Source organism: Triturus cristatus, chromosome 8, assembly GCF_964204655.1.
Source record: "Triturus cristatus chromosome 8, aTriCri1.1, whole genome shotgun sequence".
NCBI classification, from domain to species: Eukaryota; Metazoa; Chordata; class Amphibia; order Caudata; family Salamandridae; genus Triturus; species Triturus cristatus.
In genome coordinates this window covers 294454493-294477519 of record NC_140591.1, presented here as the reverse complement: position 1 = coordinate 294477519, position 23027 = coordinate 294454493, and the positions used below count along the sequence as shown (strand labels likewise).

General features: G+C 46.7%; 1 protein-coding gene across 8 annotated transcripts in view; it reads right to left on the bottom strand.

The window, feature by feature from the left end:
• PARP4 (poly(ADP-ribose) polymerase family member 4) overlaps positions 1 to 23027 on the bottom strand; it is a 2159601-nt gene that overhangs the window by 1373770 nt on the left and 762804 nt on the right. For all 8 annotated transcript variants that reach the window (XM_085621544.1, XM_085621545.1, XM_085621546.1 and 5 more), the window contains exon 21: positions 2717 to 2798. In XM_085621544.1, coding sequence (XP_085477670.1) covers positions 2717 to 2798 — 82 coding nt within the window. The remainder of the gene's footprint in view (positions 1 to 2716; positions 2799 to 23027) is intronic.

The window sequence follows — 23027 nt, the reverse complement described above, 5'->3', positions numbered from 1 at the left end:
ACCCCTGCCGGCAAAAGTTTTCGAAGGCATCCTGAACACACAGCTGAGTGTCTTCTTGGGCGCAGGCCATAGCCTGGATACATCTCAACATGGATTCAGAGCAGGGCACAGCACGGAATCGGCTTTGATTAGATCAACAGAAGAGGTAAGAACTGTGTTGGATACAGGGGGCAGAGCCGCCTTGATCCTGCTGGATTTGTCAGCGGCCTTTGATACGGTCCACCACAAGATACTTGTGGACCGGCTAAGGGCCTGCGGGATTCAAGGAAAGGCGCTTAAAATCCTTCACACCTTCCTTTCCGGCAGGACGCAGAAGGTGGCACTAGGTGATTTTGAATCAGACCCATTCGTGCTCCCCTGTGGAGTTCCTCAGGGGTCTTCCCTGAGCCCTACTCTTTTCAACGTATATGTCTCTACCCTGGCACCTATTATTAGATCCTTTGGTTTCAACTTAACATCGTACGCAGATGACACTCAGATAGTGGTATCACTGCTACCGGGGGAAAGAGACAGCATGGCAGAAAGGTTCAGAGGCTGCATGCGGGAAGTCAGTAACTGGATGGCGGAAAACTGTCTTAAATTAAATACAGCTAAAACAGAGGTGCTACTCTTTGGATCCAGAGACAACTTCTGGTCTCCACGCTGGTGGCCGGAGGAAATGGGCTCCCCCCCAATTCCGGTCTCGAAGGTTAGAAACCTGGGCGTACTAATGGACGATTCACTGTCCTTTAGGCCTCATGTCAATGCACTCACCTCAGCTACCCATTTCGTCCTAAAAACCATCCGGAAAGTGTTGCCGTTTCTGGCCAACGAGCACAAGAAGACAGTGGTGACAGGACTAGTGATGCCCCGTCTGGACTATTGCAACAGCCTTCTGCTGAATGCCCAAAAGGGGCTCCTCAACAGGCTCCAAATTCTGCAAAATGCAGCAGCTCGTCTGATTACAGACACACCCAAATTTGCCTCGGTATCGCGAGATTTGGCGAAGCTGCACTGGCTACCTGTTCGCAAAAGAATTACTTTTAAATCGTTATGCGTAACATTTAAAGCTTTGCATGGCTTAGGGCCCCATTGCATGACCCAACTTTTCCAATGGCATAGACCGACTAGATTGCTGAGGTCTGCTGAACAGAGCCTGGTAGTTGTCCCCAGAGTTAGGAAGGCTCGGTGGGGAGGTAGGAGTTTCTCTCTGGGCGCAGCAAAGGCATGGAACGCACTGCCACTCAACATCAGACAACTCCCCGACCTCCTGTCTTTCAGGAGAGCACTCAAGACGTGGCTCTTCATACAGTAATCTTTCTGCCCTCACACCTTGGCAATCAGCGCCAGGACACCTCAGGGTAACAGTGCGCTCTATAAATGTGAAAAATAAATAAATAAATAAATATAGAAAAAAGTTATCAGCCCTTCAGATTTCAAACTCAAGGCTAAATTTCGGTTAGTCTGCCCAATTATCATATTTGGATGGGACAGATTGGGACAAAACCAAGGATACTATTATACCCACTGCTTCCATTTTTACCCTTTCATTTTGATATAAATCTGTCTAACATTTGTTGCTGCTGCACACAGAAAAATTTCCTATGGAAAAAAGAATGGAAAATATACCTTTAGCAACCCTACCACCAAAGCTCTCCAACCCGTGCAAAACGTCTTATGTGAATGTACATGTTTTTGGAAGGTTACAAGCAGATTCTTAATAGCAAAACATAAATACTATCGCTTTTTCTGACCTTGTAACACATATACATCAACACACACACATGGACACAAAGAATGACCTACAGAAATTATAGTAAAATATATTTGTCTCATAATGAGCATGAGAATGATAGTTGCAACAGTATGGCGACTCAAAGAATTCAACTTGTTGTATGCTAGCATATCTTATATGGCAATAAACATATAACACTTTAAATGTTCCCATTAAAGATATAGCAAATTACAACGTTAACAGTCGTCAACAAATTAACATTTCTATATAATGCAATCCATTGACGTGCCTTTTAGGATGTCAAAATGTTTAAAGACAGGTAGCCATCCACTGGGGGAGGCGTCCTACGCATAGGACTGCTGACTGGCTGTGAGACGCTGCACATTGCCAAGAACAACTGTCCAATTGCTGGGACCCTATGCCGGTACACTCCAGACTGAAAGACATCTGGGCGCCCCTTACTCTTCACTTGCAGATGCTGGAAGTGGCTACGGGTTCAGATGCGGGAGAGGCCCGCTGGCCCCGGGAGACGCCCCAGCACACGAATGCCCTCCTCCTGGAACTAAACAAAGGCTGGAGAGATCCCTCTATGCAGAACTTCCATCACTGAGTTGTATGATGTGCCTTGCTGAGGCTGCTTTTTCTGCGTCAATGTATATGTCTAATTGTCATTGCATTGCAGATTTTTACCCTATGTATGTATGTATGCCCCCCTACTTCCATTTCCTACGTCATGTTTACTGTTTGGAAAACAAATCAATAAAAAAAGATGGTAAAATGTTTAGGATTTTTGCATGTTTTCAAAATCAACCTCTTGCCATTAACGACTGATTGAAGCATGTATATGTTTGTTACAACATCGTTGTTTGTTTTTTTGAAGAATAACAAAGCACAGTTAATACAGCAAAAAAATCATTGCATTAACACTTATTTAAGCATAAACATATTTGTCTATTTTTGCCATAATGAAAAGTATCATGTAACACATGTAAATTGCCATACCTTCGTTTTAATTTGATGTGATGTACAATAAAAACTCTCAATTTTGAATGGCATCTCAATCGATAAGTCCAAAGAGAACGCACTAAATATTTAAAAAAAACATTCCAATGATTAGACACTGTAGAATATGAAATTGCACACCAAACACTGTCACACTCTATTTACCATAATATTTCAAAAAGCATAATAAATGATTTGAAATTTATCGATTAAAATATCTTTTAGTTACTATCTACACTAGGGACTTACGAAAACCACTGTTTGTTCACAAAATGAACTGCACCTACACAGAGCCTTTATCCTGCAAGTAATTACTAAGATGTAAATGAATGCACACCCCCAGAGCTATAGCTGCTCTGTTTACCATTGTTGCTGTCCTCAGTCTCACACACCATCCTTTCCTTTCCCCTGCAGGTAAATCTCTGAAAGGGGATGCACCTTAGAACTGCCAGGGTTCTATTAAGGAAACAGGGAAGGAGATGCAAGTACAAGATTATTAGATTCAGTATGAGACACACATGAAAAGCCAGCAATGACTGCAGACCATGGAGCCCCAACTCTAGGTGGCTGGCTTACACAGAGATACAGAGGATCAAGAACAGGTTGATTCATGTCAGGGTTTGTACAGCAATCACAATAATTTCTGGCAAAAAAGAAATCTATGAACCAGCAAGATGACGTCTGGCAACATTCCTTTTGTTGTATGTGTAGGAGGCTGGCTTAGTATATGGTGCTCACCTATGTAAGTGTAGCACCCTGCACAAATCCAGACCACCCTTATGGTGATTTAAGTGGTCTTAGACAACCTTAGAAAGCTCTCTAAGTGGTAGCTGTGAAGAGCAGCCTTCCAGCTTAGTCCAGAAGGAGTGTAAAGCAGCTTGTTTTACCAGATCGTAATCTTATTGGTATAGATTAAGTGAAAAAGAACCACACATTATATTTATAAAAATATGTATGTATTATAAGATACTCGCTAACACATAACAATATCTACTACTCAGAGATAGAACAGAATGCACACAATACTTTGCAATAAAAACAGGTAAGCAGCACAAATACACAGGGGTCGCCAGGGGGAGACCAAACCATATACTAAAATAGTTGGGATGCGAATCAAGTCAAGACTGCACCTAGAAGAAGTGGAGAGGCTGGGGACCCAAGAAACTATCCAAGATAAGTACCCAGGAACCCCGCGGAGGCCGTGTGCAGAGTGAGAACAAAACCACTGGCTCAATTGAAGTCAATGGGTAAGTTGAGGTTGTAATTTTAAAGAAGAAGGAACCTTCCCCGTGGACCCTGACGAAACCCAGTGGAAGTTAGAAGGTTGGAGAGCCACCACACCCGTGGAAACCCTAGGAACCAGGGTGCCTACACCAGGGAAGACTGGTGCATAGGTGCGATGTGGCGTCGGAAACCGCCGTCAAACTCAATGGAGGACTTCAGGAAGATGCCACTGGTGCAGAAGGTGAAAGTGTCCGGTGGAACCCAAAGGTGGATTCAAGTTGAGAAGTACCTACAAGAAGAGAAGACAGAGTCTATGCCACTCAGGAGTGACCAGGTGGCAAAGAAAACAAATGCCAACCGATGTCAGGTGTTGCAGGAGAGTGGACGGTGACCTTGGAGCTGCAGCTGTGTGGACGAAGCAACGATGTGGAAGACCAGGAGCCATTCACGTGCTGTCCCACGTTGGATGTTGAAGATTAGGTGTCCATCGGGAGCACCAACAATCCTTGGCAACTGCAAAGAACATGGCAAGCGAAAAAGGTGCAGTGTCAGGACCAGCAAGGTCCAAGTGACTCACCACAAGTAGGGGAGTCAGAGTAGGGCCCGAGCAATCAGGCGAGCCCACTGGAATCAAAGAAGACCCTCAAGAGGACCCACAGGCCGGAGGCACTAGAGTCGCAAGAGGACCTCGAGCAGCTCACCAAAGATGCAGGCCACAGTCCAAGAGATGCGGTGAGGATGAAGATCTGGGTCACAGGAAATGCTTGAGGTTGGGGATTTTTGGAGCCCAAAGATCTCTGAGGAAGAGAGTCAACAAGCCTTTGCAACAACAAGTCGGTGCAAAGGGATTCAATTACTGCAGTTCCAATGACGGCTACTGGCCTCAAACTCTGTGAGAAGACAGTGCAGGCCTCGAGGTAGTTAAAAAACCACCACATGTGTTGCTGAGCCTTTCGGAGTCCGTGGAGCCTAGGAGCAGCAGACCGGTTAGCTTGGATACTGTGCCTGCAGATGCAGGGAAGTGACTCCTTCATGTCAAGGAAGATTCCTTCCAGTGTCTTGGATGTCCACAGGCCTTGGAAGGACCCTGCATGGAGCACAGGCATGGATGTTGCAGCAGACGAGCAGGACGCCGAGACCAGGAGCAGCAGGAGTCTTCCTAGTTGCAGTCTCGGTGCCCAGAGCAGAGTCCAGCGAAGTACAGAGTGCCCAGATGGTCAAAGATTAAGCTATATCTTGATCTGAATCTTCTACCACGACGAATATAGGGACCCTCCCACAGGTAAGGCCTCAAGTACCCAAAGGAAAGGGTTGGGATCCCACCCTCAACGCACTATGAAGCTGGTGGGAGGAGGATTATGGTGCCCATATGGACAAAGACAGGGGGAGGCATGTCGTTACCCAAGGGAGGTCACTATCAAAGTGGGCTTCCACCTAGTGCAACTGAAAATCCTACACAGAGCCTAATACACCAGAACAAGGTTGGTCTGCATGGGCAGGGAGGAAAATGACAAATGTCTACGAGAGTGCAGCTACAAGGAGAAGCTGATACACATCCTCTGGAACTGTCCATTGATAAATACATTCTGGTCGAAGCTAGGAAGAATCCTTTGGTAAGTTATGGAGCAACCAGTAGATTTAACCTGCAAGCTGTGCATCCTGGGCATTTAGGGAGACCAGACCGTACCGAAATATTACCAACTATTTTGCAAAGTAACTCCTATTGTGGTAAGAAGAGACATAGCCCAAAAATGGGGGATCGTGTAGGTGCGCAGGGTCCCCCAATGGCAAACTGTGATGGATTGGTGCATGCATGCTGAGCGTACAGTATATAAGATCAGAGGCTGCCCTTGAAAATTTGACAAGATCTAAGGCCTATGGAGGGAATACAGAGATGTTGAAATGTAAGCTCATTTTATTTAAGGGCAGTTCTCTGTTGTACAATGCGTGTGTCATTCCAGTATCTGAAAGTTTTGTTGTATGTACTTTGTTTATGGTACACAGCATAACAAAAAGATTTTGTTTTTTAAAAAAGCACACACAAAAAACAGTGTCGGGAAGGCCTCAACATTGACTGTGTGCTGCTCTGCATCAGTCTCAATGAAACAATCTATGTTGGGACTAAAAAAACTTTTCTGGAAGTCAGATCTCCTTCAGTAGGAAAAACCAGCAAATTGAGGCTGACCAGTGATTAAACATCGATTGCTATAGATTTGATCACAATCCTGGTCTCCGTCAGTTAACCAGGCAGAGAGTTAGATAACGTTTCTATGTCCCCCCTCCTTGCAGTTTAGGGACAGGAGGGGTCAAATCTAACACAAGCCCAGAGTCCAAGACCTGGTAGGCACCACTTGAGGGCTACGAGTCACTCCAACAGAGGCCAGCAGCAGAATCTATAGCCGGTCCAGTTGGAGCTGGTCAGTTGTAGGGAGTTTGTTGTTTTCCTATAGCTCAAACAGGAGATCAGCACACTGACCTTTTGAGTCACTTCTGGGTCCTCGGGCGTCGGGCTCAAGGCAGTTGGTGACAGGAGGGGTAAAATCTAACACCAGCCAAGGGTCCAGGGCATGGGGGTTGTGAGTCACTCTACCAGAGGCCAGCAGCAGAATCCATCGCAGGTCCAGTTGTAGGGAGAGCGGCCACAAGTTTGTTGTGTCCCTAAAGCTCAAATACGAGGTCAGTAAATTGGCCCTTGGAGTCAATTCTAGGCACTCAGGTTCAAGGCAAGCAAGTCCAGTTTACTTTCAGGGTTTTCAAACAGCAGGTCAGTTCTTCTTCTGATTCCTAACAGGTTCAAGAGTGTTCTGAAGAGAGGTCTTTGGAGTCCACTTTTCTGCCCACTGCCTGGAGAGGTGTGTGGGTTCCACTTTTCTGCCCAGGGCCAGCTAGCCTGTGGTCGTGGGGCAAATCTTTGTCCACCACCTAAGCTAGTTTGGGCCACTTCCTCTTCTCCCACTGGGTTTGCGACTAGCATAACTAAAGAGACAAAGGGGAGGCAGGCCTAGGTCTGAAATTCCTCTGCCAGTGACTAGGTAGGTATTCTTTGAAAGCTCAGGAAGGTGGATGGGCTCAGTCCCACAGGCCATCCTGTCAAGGGATGAGTCTCTCTAACCACACCAAGAGCTCTTTGACCACTGTTTGGAAGCAATACACATCTCACCACAGGGGAGACATTGGGATAGGTGACAGCTGGACACTGGCAGGAAAGTCTTTTGGTTTCAGGCAGGAAACTGGCAACTTTCTAAAAGTGTCACTTTCAAAATAGTAATATAAAATTGGACTTGACCATTAACATGGAATGTAAATTAATAATACGAGTCTTTGAACCCTTTTTCCATCTATTACCAAAATGAATCTATCATTTATTTTTTACTGTGCCAAATTTTTTATTATTTTTTTAAATAATAAAGAAAACAGTAGGCATAAAAAACATAGTGTACAAATCTGAGGCCTATATGGTACAAGTGTAACAGGTATTTTATCTGTTATTATCTTCATATGTCTAGACATTTGGCAGAGAGAATGATCAAGAGCCGGCATATTCACATTTGGCAAGTTACTTACCTTCGGTTACGATGTATCTGTAAGATACATATGTTAGTTATAGATTCTATACCTTAGAATTTCCCCCAGGCGTCAGACTGGATCCAGAGATTTTTTTTCTAACACTACCCCTGCGCGTCGGTAGGTGGCATCAGTCAGCTTCGCCTGGGATGAGGTCACAGTGCTTACTTAGATGCTGCCCTTGCGCCCTGACGTCAGTTCTGACATGACTTTCCATGCCAGAAGCACAGAACCATGCAAGACACTGACCACTGGTGCACCACAACTGGGGCCCTGTAAGGGAGTCCCTATCCCTAGAAATCAGTGTGCATAGCGGGAAGGATGGGTGGGGCGGTAAGGAATCTATAACTAACATATGTCTCTAACAGATACATCATTACTAAAGGTAGGTAACTTGCTCATCTGAAAGAGACAGTTAGTTATAGATCCCTTACCTCAGAATAGATACCCCAGCAATACCATCCCCGAGGAGGGACTGCAAACCAAGTTCACACCAGAAAGTCCAGGAGGACTGAACGGGCAATGTAGCCGTTCCTCCAGACATTGCTGCCCAGGCAGTAATGTCTAGTAAACGTATGCATAGATGCCCACGTCGCCACCTGTCAGTGCAGTAGTTGGTGCTGTAGCCCTAGTGGAGTGAGCACGCAGCCCCACAGGAGGATCTTTCTTAGCTAGAGCGTAGCAGATTTTTATGCAAAGGACAACCCATCGCGAGATGGGACGTTTTTTGACCAGCCCTGCCTTTCTTAGCACCCACAGATCCAACAAAGAGCTGATCATCAACCCAGAAATCTTTGGTGCGGTCAAGGTAGAATGAAAGCACGTTTAGGGTCCAGACGGTGGAGTCACTTCTCCTCCTTGGAAGGGTGTGGAGGTGGAAAGAAAGCAGGCAATGTGATGGATTTGACCTATATGAAAAGGTGAAACCACTTTAGGTAGAAACGAAGGTCTTATCCTAAGCACCACTTTGTCCGGATGCACAGAGAAGAAAGGGGGCTTTGAAGACAGAGCTTGAAGCTCACTCACTCTGTGAGCAGAGGTGATGGCAACAAGGAAGGTAGTCTTTAGATTAAGTAGTCTGAGAGGACAGTTATGAAGAGGCTCAAAGGGAGCACACATGAGGAATGTAAGAACAAGATTCAAGTACCACTGGGGCATTACAAAAGGAGATGGGGGAAATAGATGAGTAATGCCCTTAAAGAACCTATTTACAATAGGAGAAATGAATAAGGATGGCTGATCTGGCAGCCGAAGACAAGCAGAGATAACAGCTGGATAGCCTTTAAGAGTGCCCAGACCAGAACCCTGCTAGACCAAAGAAAGTATGTACAAGAGAACCACAGAAAGAGGAGCAGAAATTGGATCCAAAGCATTTGCTGTGCACCATGCCACAAACTTGTTCCATCTACAGGCGTAAACCGATTTAGTTGAGGGACGCCTAGGTGCCAAGATGACATTACAGATTTCGGGTGGAAGGTCAAAAGCTGTCAACTGTCGTCGCTCAATCTCCACAAAAGAAGGTGGAGACTGGACAGGTTCGGGTGAAGAACCGTCCCCTGTTGCTGCGACCGAAGATCCAGTCTGAATGGAGGATCGATGGCCATGCTCATGAGCTCAGGGTGATACCAAAGGGGATGATGGACAGAGCGCTTGAACAAATCAAACACTCACCCCCAGTCAACAGATCTGGGTTTAATCCATCATCATTCTTTAGCTCACTCCACCACCCCAGTTCAGACATGGGCCATATACAAATCAGGTGAAGAACCGTCCCCCGTTGCTGCGACCGAAGATCCTGAAGGGGCAGTCTGAACGGAGGATCGATGGCCATGCTCATGAGCTCAGGATACCAGACTCTTCGTGCCCAGTCCGGAGCCACAAGAATAACTTGAGCCTGGTTGCGCTTGATCTTCCTGAGCACTCGGGCAGAAGTGGTACAGGCTGGAAGGCGTACAAAGGGCCGCAGTTCCACTTGCAACGAAAAGTGTTGCTGAGCGAGTGCCGCCTTGGAAACTCCAATGTGCAACACTGCTGACATTGCGCATTCTCTTCGGTGGTGTACAGATCCAACCACGGCTCTCCCCAACACTGAAAGAGACCTTTCACCACCTCCGAGTGCAGATGCCATTCGTGATCGACCAAGCACCGACTGTTCACATTTGGCAAGATGACCATCCACATCCAGAGTTCATCCACCCTGGCATTCAAAGAACCCGCCAGGTGTTGAACCACCAGGGTCATGCCCTGATGTTCCAGCCATGTCCAGAGAAACAAAGAGCATCCTGACAAAGGGTCCACAACCCCACCCCACCCTGTTTGCTCCAGTACGACATGGCGGTGGTGTTGTCTGTGAACAAATGCAATACTTTCCCTTTCAGTGACAGTAAAATCGCTCAGAGCTCCAACAGGTTGATATGGAACCCGGACTCCGCCGGAGGCCAGAAGCCTCTGATCTCCGCCTCTCCCAGATGGTCGCCCCATCCTAGAAGTGACGCATCTGTCACTACTGTTAGATCCGGTTGGGAAAGGCAGAATGATCTGCCTCTGACCCAATCTTGGTTCGTTAGCTACCACTGCAGTTGTTGTGCAGTTCCCTCTGAGATCTTCAACAGCCAGTCGTCGAGTGAACTGAAAGTGCTTGTGGCCCACCGTGAACCATAGATAGCGTCTCTGGGCTGGCAAGACGGGAATATGGAAATAGGCACCCTACAAGTCTAATGCCACCATCCAGTCTCCAGGGTCGAGGGCAGACAGGACCTGATCCATCGTGAGCATTTTGAACTTCTCCTTCCGGACGAAGCGGTTGTGGGCCCTGAGGTCTAGGATAAGACGCAGGCCTTTGTCCTTCTTGTGCACCAGAAAGAAGCGGGAATAGCAACCACGACCTACTTCTGGGGCAGGGACCCTTTCTATAGCCCCCTTGGCCAAGAGAGCTGAAACTTCCTGGCGGAGAAGCGCCAATGATCCTCCAACATGCGATCGCAAGACGGTGGCATGGAGGGTGGGGTAGTCTCAAAGGGGAGGGAGTAGCCCCTTCGGATTATTTGCAAAACCCACCTGTCCGACGAGATGGATTGCAGGGGAGGAGGTGATGCCAAATCCTGCCTCCAACTAGCCGTTGATGGGCCTGAAACATCGGATCAAGAGAGCTTAGAGGCTGCAGCGGGGGGGGGGGGGGGGGGGTGAGATAGTTTGGACTGACCAGCCTGTTGGTTCCTAGATCCCCGAGGTCACTGGGTCCCACATCCGCGTCCACGCAGAGGCTGGGCAACTTGCGTGATCCAGAGGCTAGACTGGGCAGGACATCGTTGGGCACCCCTTCTGTAGCCATGAAAGGGACGAATAGCAGACTGGAGTGGACAAGAGTGCACAGCGAGGCCCAAAGATCCGTCCGTAGCCTGAGAAAAGCAGCACTTGAACAGGACTCGCTCGTTTTCACCGGGAGGCTCGCATTTAATGCAATTCCAGCGTAATAAAAAAAATTAAATCCACACGGCACCTGACTCTCAGAGGTCCCGATATAATGAATTCATAAGGTTTCTCAAGCCTCCTGCTATGACAAAGGGCCCCACTATGATGCATTAATTTGCACATGAAATCTCGTGATCCATTTACCATATTCCCAGTTGATAAACTCGACCCCTTCCTTATATCTACACTGACAATTATAGATGCTCACTTTTTTGTCCTGAAGATGAACTCAACTAACTGAGTTCGAAACGTCGTCGACCGCTTACAACATGAACCCATAATATTAAGTTAAAAAGAAAGTGGTTCAATTCTTGCTGTCAATGCGATGTCTTCTTTTAAAGTTCACTTTCACTTTCTATGTCACGCTTATTGTCACTGAGTATGTGAGCACCTGAATTTGTTTCATTGTGTAATAAAATATCTGTTATACCTTGACCTTCTTGTCCCTGCTCTATATTAGCTATCGCTCTTTTTCTTCAAAATTAATTTCAAAAAACCTTTATTCAAACGCTTACCCATTTTTAAGGTTTTTTCTACCTTGGACCTTTTTAGGCCATTTAGAACCATTGTGTTTCTCTTCACACTTTACCACCCCAGGTTCGTATATCGGGGTACCCTTGTTCTTTATAAAACACTGAGAACCTTTAAAGCGCTCTAGCGTCAAGTTTGCTTTGTCACCAAAAAGACGATGGCCATCAAAGGGCATGACTGGACATCCCCCGAAAAGCCAGATGTCCTCAACCAGGCGCAGCACCTAAGGGCTATCGACATGGCAATCGTTCTGCCCAGTGACTCAGTGGTATCCAGTCCACATCTGCTTGTGAATTTGGCTGCATCCCTTCCACCCGCCACTGCCTGGGAGAGAATGGCCCAGGCCTCCTCCAGGCACTGAGGCAGCACCTGCGCAACTGTATCCCAGGTGGTATGGGAGTATCGGTCCAAGAGGCACGTGGTATTCACGGACCACAGTGCCAAGCTGGAGGAAGAGAACATACACTTCCCAAGGTGATCCAGCTTCTTGGATTTCCTATTCGGAGGGGCAGAAGGGAATGCGCCCTTTGAAGAAGAGACTTGGACCACCAAGTTCTCGGGGGAAGGGTGTTGGGTGAAGAACTCTGGTTTGCCCGGGGCTGGGCGGTGGCGGTGGGCAATCGTCCTCTCCACAGAAGCCTCTGTGCTGGGGGTTAGACCAAGTGCCCAGGAGGACGTCAGTGAGTACTTCGTTAAATGGCAATAGGGGTTCAGAAGTGGACGCTGCAGGTTGGAGCAGCTCCATCAGGAGGTTAGTCCTGACTGCCACCAAAGGGAGCTCAAGGCCCAAGACCTCGGCTGCCCTTCTCATCACCATAGCATAGGACGCTCTCTCCTTCGTAGCCATGGTAGGGGGACAAAGCAGGCCAGTGTCCGGAGAAGTGTCCAGGCCACTAGCGTCACCCAGATCCTCTCGCCAGTCCAGTTTTTCCAGCTGGTCAAGTAAAGGGTACAGAGACCCCTCCCAGTCCTCATTACCGCCCTCTGGTTGATAGGGAACAACAGGGAGGAACAGGGGAAAAAAGTACCCTGCAGCATCGGTTCAGACGTCAGTCCGGCACCGGGTCCAACTCAGGGATGAGGATGGGGACGGCGTCGTTCGGGGGCACGACTGGTGCCGGGTGAGTCGTCAGGATCGGCGTCGGGGAAGGTCGAGTGAGATCGACCGGCGTTGATCCGGATCCAGGCCTGGATCCGCAGAGGTCCTACGGAGACGGAGCAGACGGCATTGAGACCCAGGACTCCCGACCCGCCTGCGGGGCCCGAAGGCACGCCAGCAGAGCCGGGCTGCCCAAAGACGAGGTGGAAGGCCTCTTAAAATTGTCAAAGCTGGGCAGGGGATGCTCCCGGAAATGGGGCCTTGGAACGTCGACGCTCCAAATCCCGCGACGCGCCATCCGACCAACAGGGGGAAGGCGAAGAGTGCTTCTGCTCCTTCACCTTCTTCTTGTGCTTGGACTTACCAGATGACCTCGACGACTTGGAGTGCGACGAGGAGTGGGGGCTCCGCCAACGGCCTCGAGACCTTCATCTAGAATGAGACCTGGAATGACGTAGAGCCGAACCCCGGGCCTCCAGCAACTTTCGGAACTACTCCCACAAAATCTTCGGTGCCATGGCCCGGCAATCAGAGCATGACTTCGGGTCGTGCTTGTGCTCCAGACACCACAGGCACACGAGGTGTGGGTCTATCACCAACATCATTGTGACAGGACCCGCAAGACTTGAAACCAGTCCGTCGTTGGGACATCCCATGCGCACCAGGAGTCGATAGACTGAAAAAAAGTCAACAAAACGTCGCAAAAAGGCTAGCCAAAAAATGGCTAAGGGGTAGCTCTCTCCGGATCTGCGCTAGGCTAGCACAGAAAAAAAGAGAACTGACGTCAGCACGCAGGGGTGGCATCTAAGTAGGCACCGCAACATCATCCTGGCAACCACGCCGCCGCCGACGGACACAGAGCCGACCGATGTCACCTCCCGACAAGCAGGGTACTACTCGAGAACAAATCTCTGGATCTAGTCTGACGTCTGGGAGAAATTCTAAGGTAAGGAATCTAGACCTAATTGTCTCTTTCAGATACATAACGTAATAGCAAAGGAAGAGAGACTGTGCCTGCTATGTCCTGCTCGTGGAAATGACAACTACTGAGCCAAGCCGAAGTAAGAGACTCAGAGTGTAAGATGGCTGACCTCCTGTTCGCAGCACAAGGCCACACCAGCTGAAGTAGCCTGGTGGCGCAAGTTCGGCGCCTAGATTCACAAATTGCCATCATGCAGCCCAAGGGTCCAAGACCCAATACTCAAATGTTTACCCCGCATTTGCTGGACCTGGGAGAGTTGCTGGGGCGCAGCTAGGTCACCCAGAAGGTAAGTTACCGCTAAAGGAAGAAAACCACTGTACCGGGCAACTACTAGCCAGGTGGCAACTGGACTTCCTCCCAGCTTGAGTGGACTTCGACAGACGTCGACCCCTTAACCAGGATTGCCTCACCAAGACCGTGGATCATGGAGTAGCCCCAGGAAGACCCAAGTCAACCGCACAGCATCTTCAGCATCATTGTGCTTTTTCAGCATACTGAATCCTTTGCATCAGGAACACTCCACCAAAGTCTATGGCAAGGAGCCACTGATGCTGGAACTGAACTGAAGACTGCTTTTCTTGGAGTGGTAACTGCTTCTGTGGACCTTGCCGGTTCCCGTGAATTTTTAAAGAAAAGTTTGAAATATAGTGCTCAATAGCATAAAGCGCCAGCCAGGGCTATCTGGCTCAGGTCGAACACGATGGAGCACATGTCGGATACAGCCTTTGCCCACTGAAGAAAGTACCTTGGTTTGGGGTTGTGTCGAGGGTGAGATGAGATGAGCAGTTGAAGGGAATGCATCGGTGTTGTTCCTTAGGATGTAGGCAAAGCATTGGTTCTGAGCCACGCAAGTGGGAGATGTGTCATCATCGAACCCCTATGATGTAGGCGATGCATCGTTGTCGAGCCACACAGCCGGTGATGTGATGTCCTCGATCCTGGCAGCACTGCATCAGCGTAGATGGAGATATGCCGGTTCCGAGCTGCACAATGATGGCGATTCGCAGGGTTTTTGCAGTGTAGTGAATGAGCCACTTTTGTGGTCTGACACCCTATGATGACCCTCAACCACCACCATTTTGTACTGACTTAAGTGTGTTATGTTGCCCTAGCCTTAATGTAGGATGGGCTTGCATATGCCTGCTTCTCTTCTGCCTTTTAGTAGAATAGTCTTGCCAAGAATAGAAGGTGTAGGATGTCGATGTGCAGTGTTGTGGGTGATGGTGCACACATGTGCTCAATGTTGGATACTGAGGGATTAAGTGTATGTTATTTGGGTTAGTTGAATTATGACTTTGATCTATTGGCTTTAATGTGGTCTAATGTCATTCTGCCTTCTGACTTTACCTTGCTTCAAACTTTTCTGTGTGCACAATGGTGCTTGTAAGTTGTGTGGATGAGAATTATAGGTGCTAACTATTGCCTTTGACATGGTTTCATGTCATCCTTGCTTTTCTGATTCCATCTTGCTTTGGGCCTTTGTGTGCATGGCTTAACTAACTTTCTGTGCCTGCACAAAGAAGAGGGCATGTTCTGCTCTGCCTCCTGTTTTTCGCATTTTTCTGACTAGAGAGAACTGGTTCTTATCAGAGGAATGTACATGGTTTGTCTCGGAGCCATAGCAAAGGCCTGATCAACCGTTGCTGTGGCCTTGAAGCAGGCTGGTACGGGCTCTCATGAGAACGAGGGGGCGAGGCTTGCTAGAAGCTTCGCTGTGTTTGAATTTGTATTAAAAAGGGGAGCCTACACTGGCCTGGTGGAAGTTCACGCCGTGGAGCAGACGTGTTGTCACGGAAGAGTGGTGTCACCTCTGAGCTTTCACCCGGTTCAAGCAATGGACTCCCCTTGAGCAAAGTGGGGTGAAATGATGGAGAATTAGGTGAGGTGTCTCTGCTACTAACTGTCTCTTGATTCTTTACTGATTCTCTCCTTTCCTTCTTATTTTCTGATTCTTATATCCATACATATATATTTCTACATATATATTTGCCTTGATTGTGTTTCAATCATACTATTGATATGTTAGAGTCTGCCATGATAGGTGCATTTGGCTTACTGTGTGGTGCTATTTACTAATAAATACATCCCAGATATACCAATTTGTCTTTTCCTTGTAGCAGGAGGTGTGGTCTCTTCTTGGCCAAGTATTCTGTTGTAGAAGGATGGGTGAATTCCCTTCTAGCAGGTAATTGTGTTATAGGAAGTTGTTCTACTCTTGGCAAGTGATGTGGAAAATATATCTCGCTCTAGAGAAGTGTTGTGTGTGTTACCTTGGTCTAGAGGAAACTCATATGTTATATTGTTTTCTTGCCTTGCTTTGGGGGAGTGTTGAAAGTTCGCCCACCTTAGGAAGTGCTGTGTATAGGTTATATTCCATAAGTTTGGAACTGATATTCTCTCCCTGGGAAAGTGACGGTACATACCTTGGTCCAGGGGAGATCTAAGTCTGGCATTACATGCAGATGCAGAACTTAAAACCCACTTCCAAGGGCCCAAGACTGGATTGGAACCCTGAGTTGGTAGTGTCTGAAGCCCAGTTCTTATATCCAGTAGTGCCTCTGTAGTGAGGGAGACTTCAAAGAGGGGCTTTGAAATGCACAGTGGTCCTTCCTTCCTGCCCTGCCACTCACTACAGGAGGTTAAGCAGCCCTTTGTATGGGGAAATGACACAATTGGTTCAGGTGCAAGCGTGAGGATGTGCCCAGCTCCTCCCTCCCATCCTGTCCAAGATGGCCCATCAGGATGTGAATAGCCCAATAGTCACACCTAAGCTCCATTTGTGTGTGGCTGTCTAGAGGGATTTCACATGGCCCAACTATCAACCACCCCAGACGTGTATTGGAGACAGGCAGCAAGCACACAGGGCAAAAAACTGAAAAATGCCAACTTTGTAAAAGAGGCGTTTTTAAAATTGTAATAAAAAATTCAACTTTGCCATTAAAGAGAATTTATTAGTACAAGCCCATAGGTACCAAACACAACAGATATACTCCCTCTCAACCAGGAATTATAGCTTATTAGATGTAATAACAAATCCCCAGTGTTAGCCTATGAAAGGGGTAGGCCTCACAGTAGTAAAAAACAAATGTGGGAATCTTTTACTACCAAGACATGTAAAACTTAAAAGCATATGTCCTACCTTTCAGTTACACAGCACAGTGCCCTATGGGCTGTCCTGGGCCTACCTTAGGGGTGGCATATATATTAAAAAGGAAGGTTTGAACCTGGCAAGAGGGTTAGCTTGCCAGGTCGACTTGGTAGTTCAAAACTGAACAACACAGGCTCAGCAGTGGCAGACCTGAGATATGTTTAAAGGGCTACTTAAGTGGGTGGCACAATCAGTGCTACAGACCGACTAAAAGCATTTAATTTAAACGCCCTGAGCACATGTAGTCCACATTACTAGAGAGTTATAACTAACTTAAATATGCCAACTGTGGATAAACCAATGTAACTTATGGTTTCAGCAGAGAGCACATGCACTTTAGCACTGGTTAGCAGTAGTAAAGTGCCCAGAGCACTAAAGCCAACAATAAAGAATTCTGCAAAAAGTGGTGAGGAAGGCAAAAAGTTGTGGAGTGATCCTGCAGAAGGGCCATTTTCAACAGTTGAGATAAGGTTTAACAAACGAAAGCTGACTGGTCCTAAAGGGGTTGGTAGAATATTACACGGTGAGGTCTCACAGCCACACCATATAATATACCCCATTGCCTCACACCTCTAAGCTAGGTTTGCACCATTCAAATACTTCAGGATATATTTCATAATGTTTGAAACATCATTAGGGTACATGTAATCTATCATGGAAGTGTTGGGACAAGAAAGGTCCACTGCATGACTCAGGAGTTCCCCCTGTAGCGAGTCACTGGTTATTTTTGATTTTTGCCAAAAACGAACATGAAAGACCAAGTTATTGGAGCATTTTAAATTCACTGTGCTCCCATTTTATTTAATCAAGGATAAACCGGGAAGTGGCAAGCTCTCTTCCATGAATGGGGAGAACCTTGCCTCGATCTGTTCACTTCCGCTGAGAACCGCGCACTTCTGCGTGTTGGCGTTTTCAAGGCATCTCTCAATCAGAAGTGTTCCACCTTAAGGGAAAGGCAGGACTCCTGTTTGCCTTTCTGTCAATACCAGTGTTGACCTCAGTTCTCAAGAGCTTCAGGACCGACTGGGCCCAAATCATCCTGGTGGCCCCGATTAGGCACGGAGAATATGGTATCCATAACTCCTGGGCTTGAACATCTGTCTTCAAACAGGCTGCCCCTCTGACAGGGTATGCTGTCATAGCAGCATGGCAGGGCTCCGCACATGGGTCTTTACAATCTACGCCTTCGTACTTTGAGACAGAGCGTCAAAAGCGGAGTTCCTCAGATCTTCCTTTGAAGGTGGCTGATGTCATCTTAACAGAAAAGAGTCCCTCGAAAAATACTTTCTACGCCTCTTGTTGGGGAAAATATGTGGTTTGGTGCCGTACTTGGCAGACAGACCTCCTCCAAGTCAACGTTATCTGAAGTTTTGTTGTTTGTTTTGTCCTTAGCCCGGCAAGACTTTGCTCTGGCCGGGCAATGTACCTTTCAGCTCTTATGGCATTTATGTGGTGAGCCTCAAGCTCTCTGTGTCAACCTGCCATAAACCACCTTTTTCACAGATTTTTTTGGGACACAGGCATCTTTCTTGTTTAAAGATGTGGTGCCGCTCCACGTCTTTCAAAAGATCACCTTGCTGGTGTTCTGTGCTTTGCCGTGCGCCTCTAAGGAGAAGGAGGAACTCCACCATTTGGACCCCAAGAGAGCTTTAAGTTTTTACATTGACCATACCAAATACCACTTAGTAGATGATCAGCTGTTTGCGGGGTTCTATGGAGTGAGAAAAGGCAAGGCTATTCAGAACCATCTCTCCCTGGATCGTGCTTTGCATTACGATCTGCTACACTTTGGCTAAAAAGCATTCTTCGGAACTCCTAACTGCTCATTCTACCAGTGCCTAAGCTGCTACCTGCCTGCCCTGGATATTTGCCTGGTGGCTACTTGTGCAGCACTCCACACGTTCATGAAGCACTACTTTCTGGACAGTATTTTGCTGAAAGGGACATTTTGCTTGCCGGTCCTGCAGGACTTTCTGGTTTGAATCCATTCACAGTCCCCGCTCTGAATAGGTACTGCTTTAGTATCTATTCAAAGGGAAAGGACTCTGGGTCTTGAAGTCTCTATTAAGAGAACAAGTTACTTAGCTTCGGTAGTGATCTTTCTGGTAGAGACTCTATATAGCCACAGATTTTTCACCGACCCTCCCATATTTCCGTTCTATTTATGGACTCTATACATCAGAAAGACAAATCTAGGAATCTGCACACGGGTTCCAACCAACTTTCTATTTGGGCTTTGCATCTGGGGGTGCAGACAGTCTTTAAAGCAGCTGCCATCAGCGCTGAAGAGTGGTGCCTATAAAGGCTCTGCACCTCATTTCCGGAGAGGAACGGTGTCAGTGGGGATCCACATGGCACCACCTAACGGCGTAAAGAAGTACTGGTAAAAAGTTTCCATATCCAATCTGATACCTGGGGAATATTCAAAAGGTGAGGAATTTGCGGCTAGAAGCCTCTATCAGAAGTCATTTGTGTATCCTGATGGTCCACTATGACATAGAATACAACTAAAAGCTAGGCTATGTGGTCTGGAGGGGCACACCATGTGCACCTTGCTTTAAGGACTGTGACTACCATCAGCTCACTGGTTGTGGAGGACAACATTGGTAGTGGCAAATGAATATACCTTGAGGAGATGCCTTTATACCCGTTACCTGTAGAGAAAAAGTTGCCTGTTAGCCTCTCCTGTTTAAAATTGCCTGTCATCCCTTTCTATTTGAGCCATAGATGTCACATTTGTGTTTATCCTATGTATGTGTAGTATGATGAGTATATAACCTGTGAGCTATACCATTTGTTATAAAAACATTTTATTAGACCTGTGTGCGTGAATATTGAAACATCCCAGAGTCATTAATTTTAATGACAATCATAAATCCGTAGCAGACACAGAATCTGAGAAAGCAGATTGTTAGAATAGACAATCTTATACACAATAGATTCCAAGCTTATAGCACTGCAATATAAAACATTTCTAGCTATGTCATGTTAGTATGTTCATGCAAACAGCCACTGGCATTACATATTGCATGTTTAGTCAAAGAACATCTATCCATTCCCTTGAACCATTCTGGAAGAGGAGAGGACAGTATTGGAAATCTAATATTTAGTAATATCTCTTTTGGCAACAGCTCCAAATCAATAAGGGACTATTCTTTTCTACAATTCCTAGGAGTACCACTTTAGGGGAAATAATAATTTTCCAGCCCAGGATAAGTGACAGAACACTCTCCAACCAATATTGCTGAATAATTGCAAACCCCCATGAAACGTAATACATCATCAGTTTGCCTCTGGCACCTAACGCAGTTCAGGGATACACTCCTTCCCATCTTCCAGAGGCAATCAAGTGAGTATTAAATTTGTTGAAAATACATAATTTGGCTCATGCATAACTGAGCTGATATGGCTAGTTCACAAGGTGCTACCTGAACTTATCGCCAATCATCATAATCATCCAAGGGACTGAAATCTTTATCAAATCTATACTAGAAAGCCAGGGATCTGCCCATGGTGAATTTAGCTTCAAGAAGGCTGAATTCGAGAAAGCATTTTAGATCTGACTTGTATGTCTCAATCGCACGGCACAGATGAAGATATCTACAAAACTGAGATTTGTGTATTGCAGGATCTTCGCTTAATGCTTGGAAGAATTTACTATGATCCTGTCCCAAATATTTTCTTTGTGCTGTGTTTGAGAGTCGCAGTCTAGGAATAAGTTCTGGATCTCCTTTGTTTAAATGGTACATAGGATGGAGGTTGGAGGGAACCTCTCAAAAAAATATGTGAATTGGAGGGCCACCAAAGCATTCTTGAGGTCCTTTGATAGGGACCAGAATCTAAGATGTTGAAGATAGGAAGCAATGGGCCCTCTTTAAAGTGTAGGAACAGTTCCCCATCCTCAGCTCCCCTCCCTGCTGACACTAGAAGACAAATACTGTGGCTTGACTAGTCTGGGAGGAGTACACAGAAGTAAGGAACTTCCTGAAACCAGGCCCAGAGCTAGACCTGTGAAATTCATAATTGCTATCTGCAAAAATAAGAGTGGGGAACAGGGCCGGACTGGTCGTAGCGCGTACTGGTTATTTTCCTGGTGGGCCGGAAGGGTGATGGCCGTTTTTTGACCCGGGGGGCTGCTTTTCTTACAGGGGGCCGCCCAGGGCTGGAGCTTCTAAATAGCCACACCATGACCCGGGTGCGGGGGGTGGGGGCAAGGGAGGGGACAATCGAGCGGAATTGCCAGGGCTGAAACATACAGGTTTGTTATATGCACTTTTACTCGTGCACATTTAGTACAGGTTCTTTTCAATTGTAACACATCAGAAAACATATTTTTCTTTTGTACAAAAATGTATCAAGTCTTTCCTACCTTTTTGGATCCTCTTCTTCCCTATTACATAATTCTTCCTAACCCAGAACCAGTCTTCAATATGTATTTCCCATCCATCTCGCCTGCCCTCCCACATCAGGCCTCTATGTTCCCTCCAGGGTCCCCACACCTTTTTGTTTTCTGAGGGGGCATTCCTAGATAATGTAGAACACTTTCTCCATCATCATGCACAAATCCATATTTCTACCCGAGGTCTCTACTGTAGATGGTGTTTGCCCACTCAATCTCCGTACAATATCTCTTCTGGCTTTCATCATAAACAAATTGCAGAAAACATATTTGCATTTCTTCATAGTTGAGTCTATCTATGTTCCCAATGTAGCTAACTCTACTGTCACGTGAAACGCCATCTCAATTGTTCTGTTAATCTGTTCTCTGATCTTATCCCAGAAGATCTGGATTTGGGGACACTCGCACAGTATGCGTAGAAAGTAGAAAATAGCCATTTTGTTGGCATCCTCAAAGGCAGCTTTTGACGCCAATTAGTGCAATAAATACGATGCAGAATTTTAAGTTGACCAAATCTAAATCCCTCCTTTTTAGCAACTTCCTATGGCTACACGCATGTCTCCGTTTAGTCACTATTATCATTTCCCATTTTGTTCGGACTGTTGTGAGTGTTGCTATGTAATGGAGCGAAAAGCGCCTTTAACTTCAATAGAGAATCCATTATTATCTCCTGTAGGTGCAGTGGAGATATGTACAGTACTGGGAATCAGACGGTTCATCTTCCCTGTTAGGTTCTCAAATGATTTTAGTTTATCTTCTCCCCTGTTGTCGCCAAACTTTGAGACACCTATGGTGTCCCATTGATATAGACACTCCAGAGTCCGTTGGTCATCCAAGTTTGCCGAATCAGACAGCGGTGTCTTTAATGTAAGTACCTCCTCTGAGGCATTTCACTGATTTGCTACTTGCCAGGTTGTTGCTATTGTTATCTAGGCATGTGTTGGGGGTCAGTCCCCAGTACACTGCACTAGGATATCCTCTAGATCTTTTTGCCCGGTGTGCCAGTGCCGGCAATTCCTGCCAATCATTGCCAGGGGGCCTACAATAGTGGAGACTGAAAAAGCGCTATGTGCTCCAGTGCTGTGGTCATCTACTGCCAACTCTCCTTGCCAGAATCAAGACAGAAACCAGAAGGTCTGAATCCTACCAAGAAGAGATGCGTTGCAATCGCCTTAAGGGCAGGAGTCGACTGACTTCTAAGGAGGGGTGCTGGATGTAGCCTTGCATGAAGAACAGGCTAGCTAGAAAATAGGACGGCTGTGATGAGCTTTAGAGGAAGAATTTAAGTTAGTCCGCTGTAACTGAGGGAAGGATCTGCATAACCAGGCTATGTAGTGAGACCTTGAGACCCTGGTTCCCTGCATGGTGCCACGAAGCAAGTAAATCCACTTCCTGAATCTGTAATTGCCTGGGGAGACCTTACTCTCCAAAACACAGACCTGTATAAAAAGAACCTCTGATTACTCTGCACAAAGAAAAATCGTAAATGAGTTTGGTGGTTTGGCCACCAGGAACACACTTCAGCAGTTCACCAAGATGAAGTGCCTTTCAACAACATCAGTGTTGAGACTCCGGATGAGCTTCAGGATGGGCTTCTCCTGATACAGTCAGGTGCGGCCAGCCTCACACACCTGCAAGTGCAACCCCACAGCCCAGCTGACAACACAACGCGGGTAAAGCCTACACACCAAAGTTTTAAAAGTACAGTATGCAACTGAGGTTTTGGGGATCACAAGTAATTTTGATTGACATCAGTGCTGCTACAACAGTAACCTAAAGGCAATCAGAACTTCCCAGAATGATCATTGCTTAACTACTGCCTTGGGGTTTGTGAAAGGAGATTGCACTGAGCAGCCTTTAGAGACACTGATTGTGTTTTCTCACTACTATTGT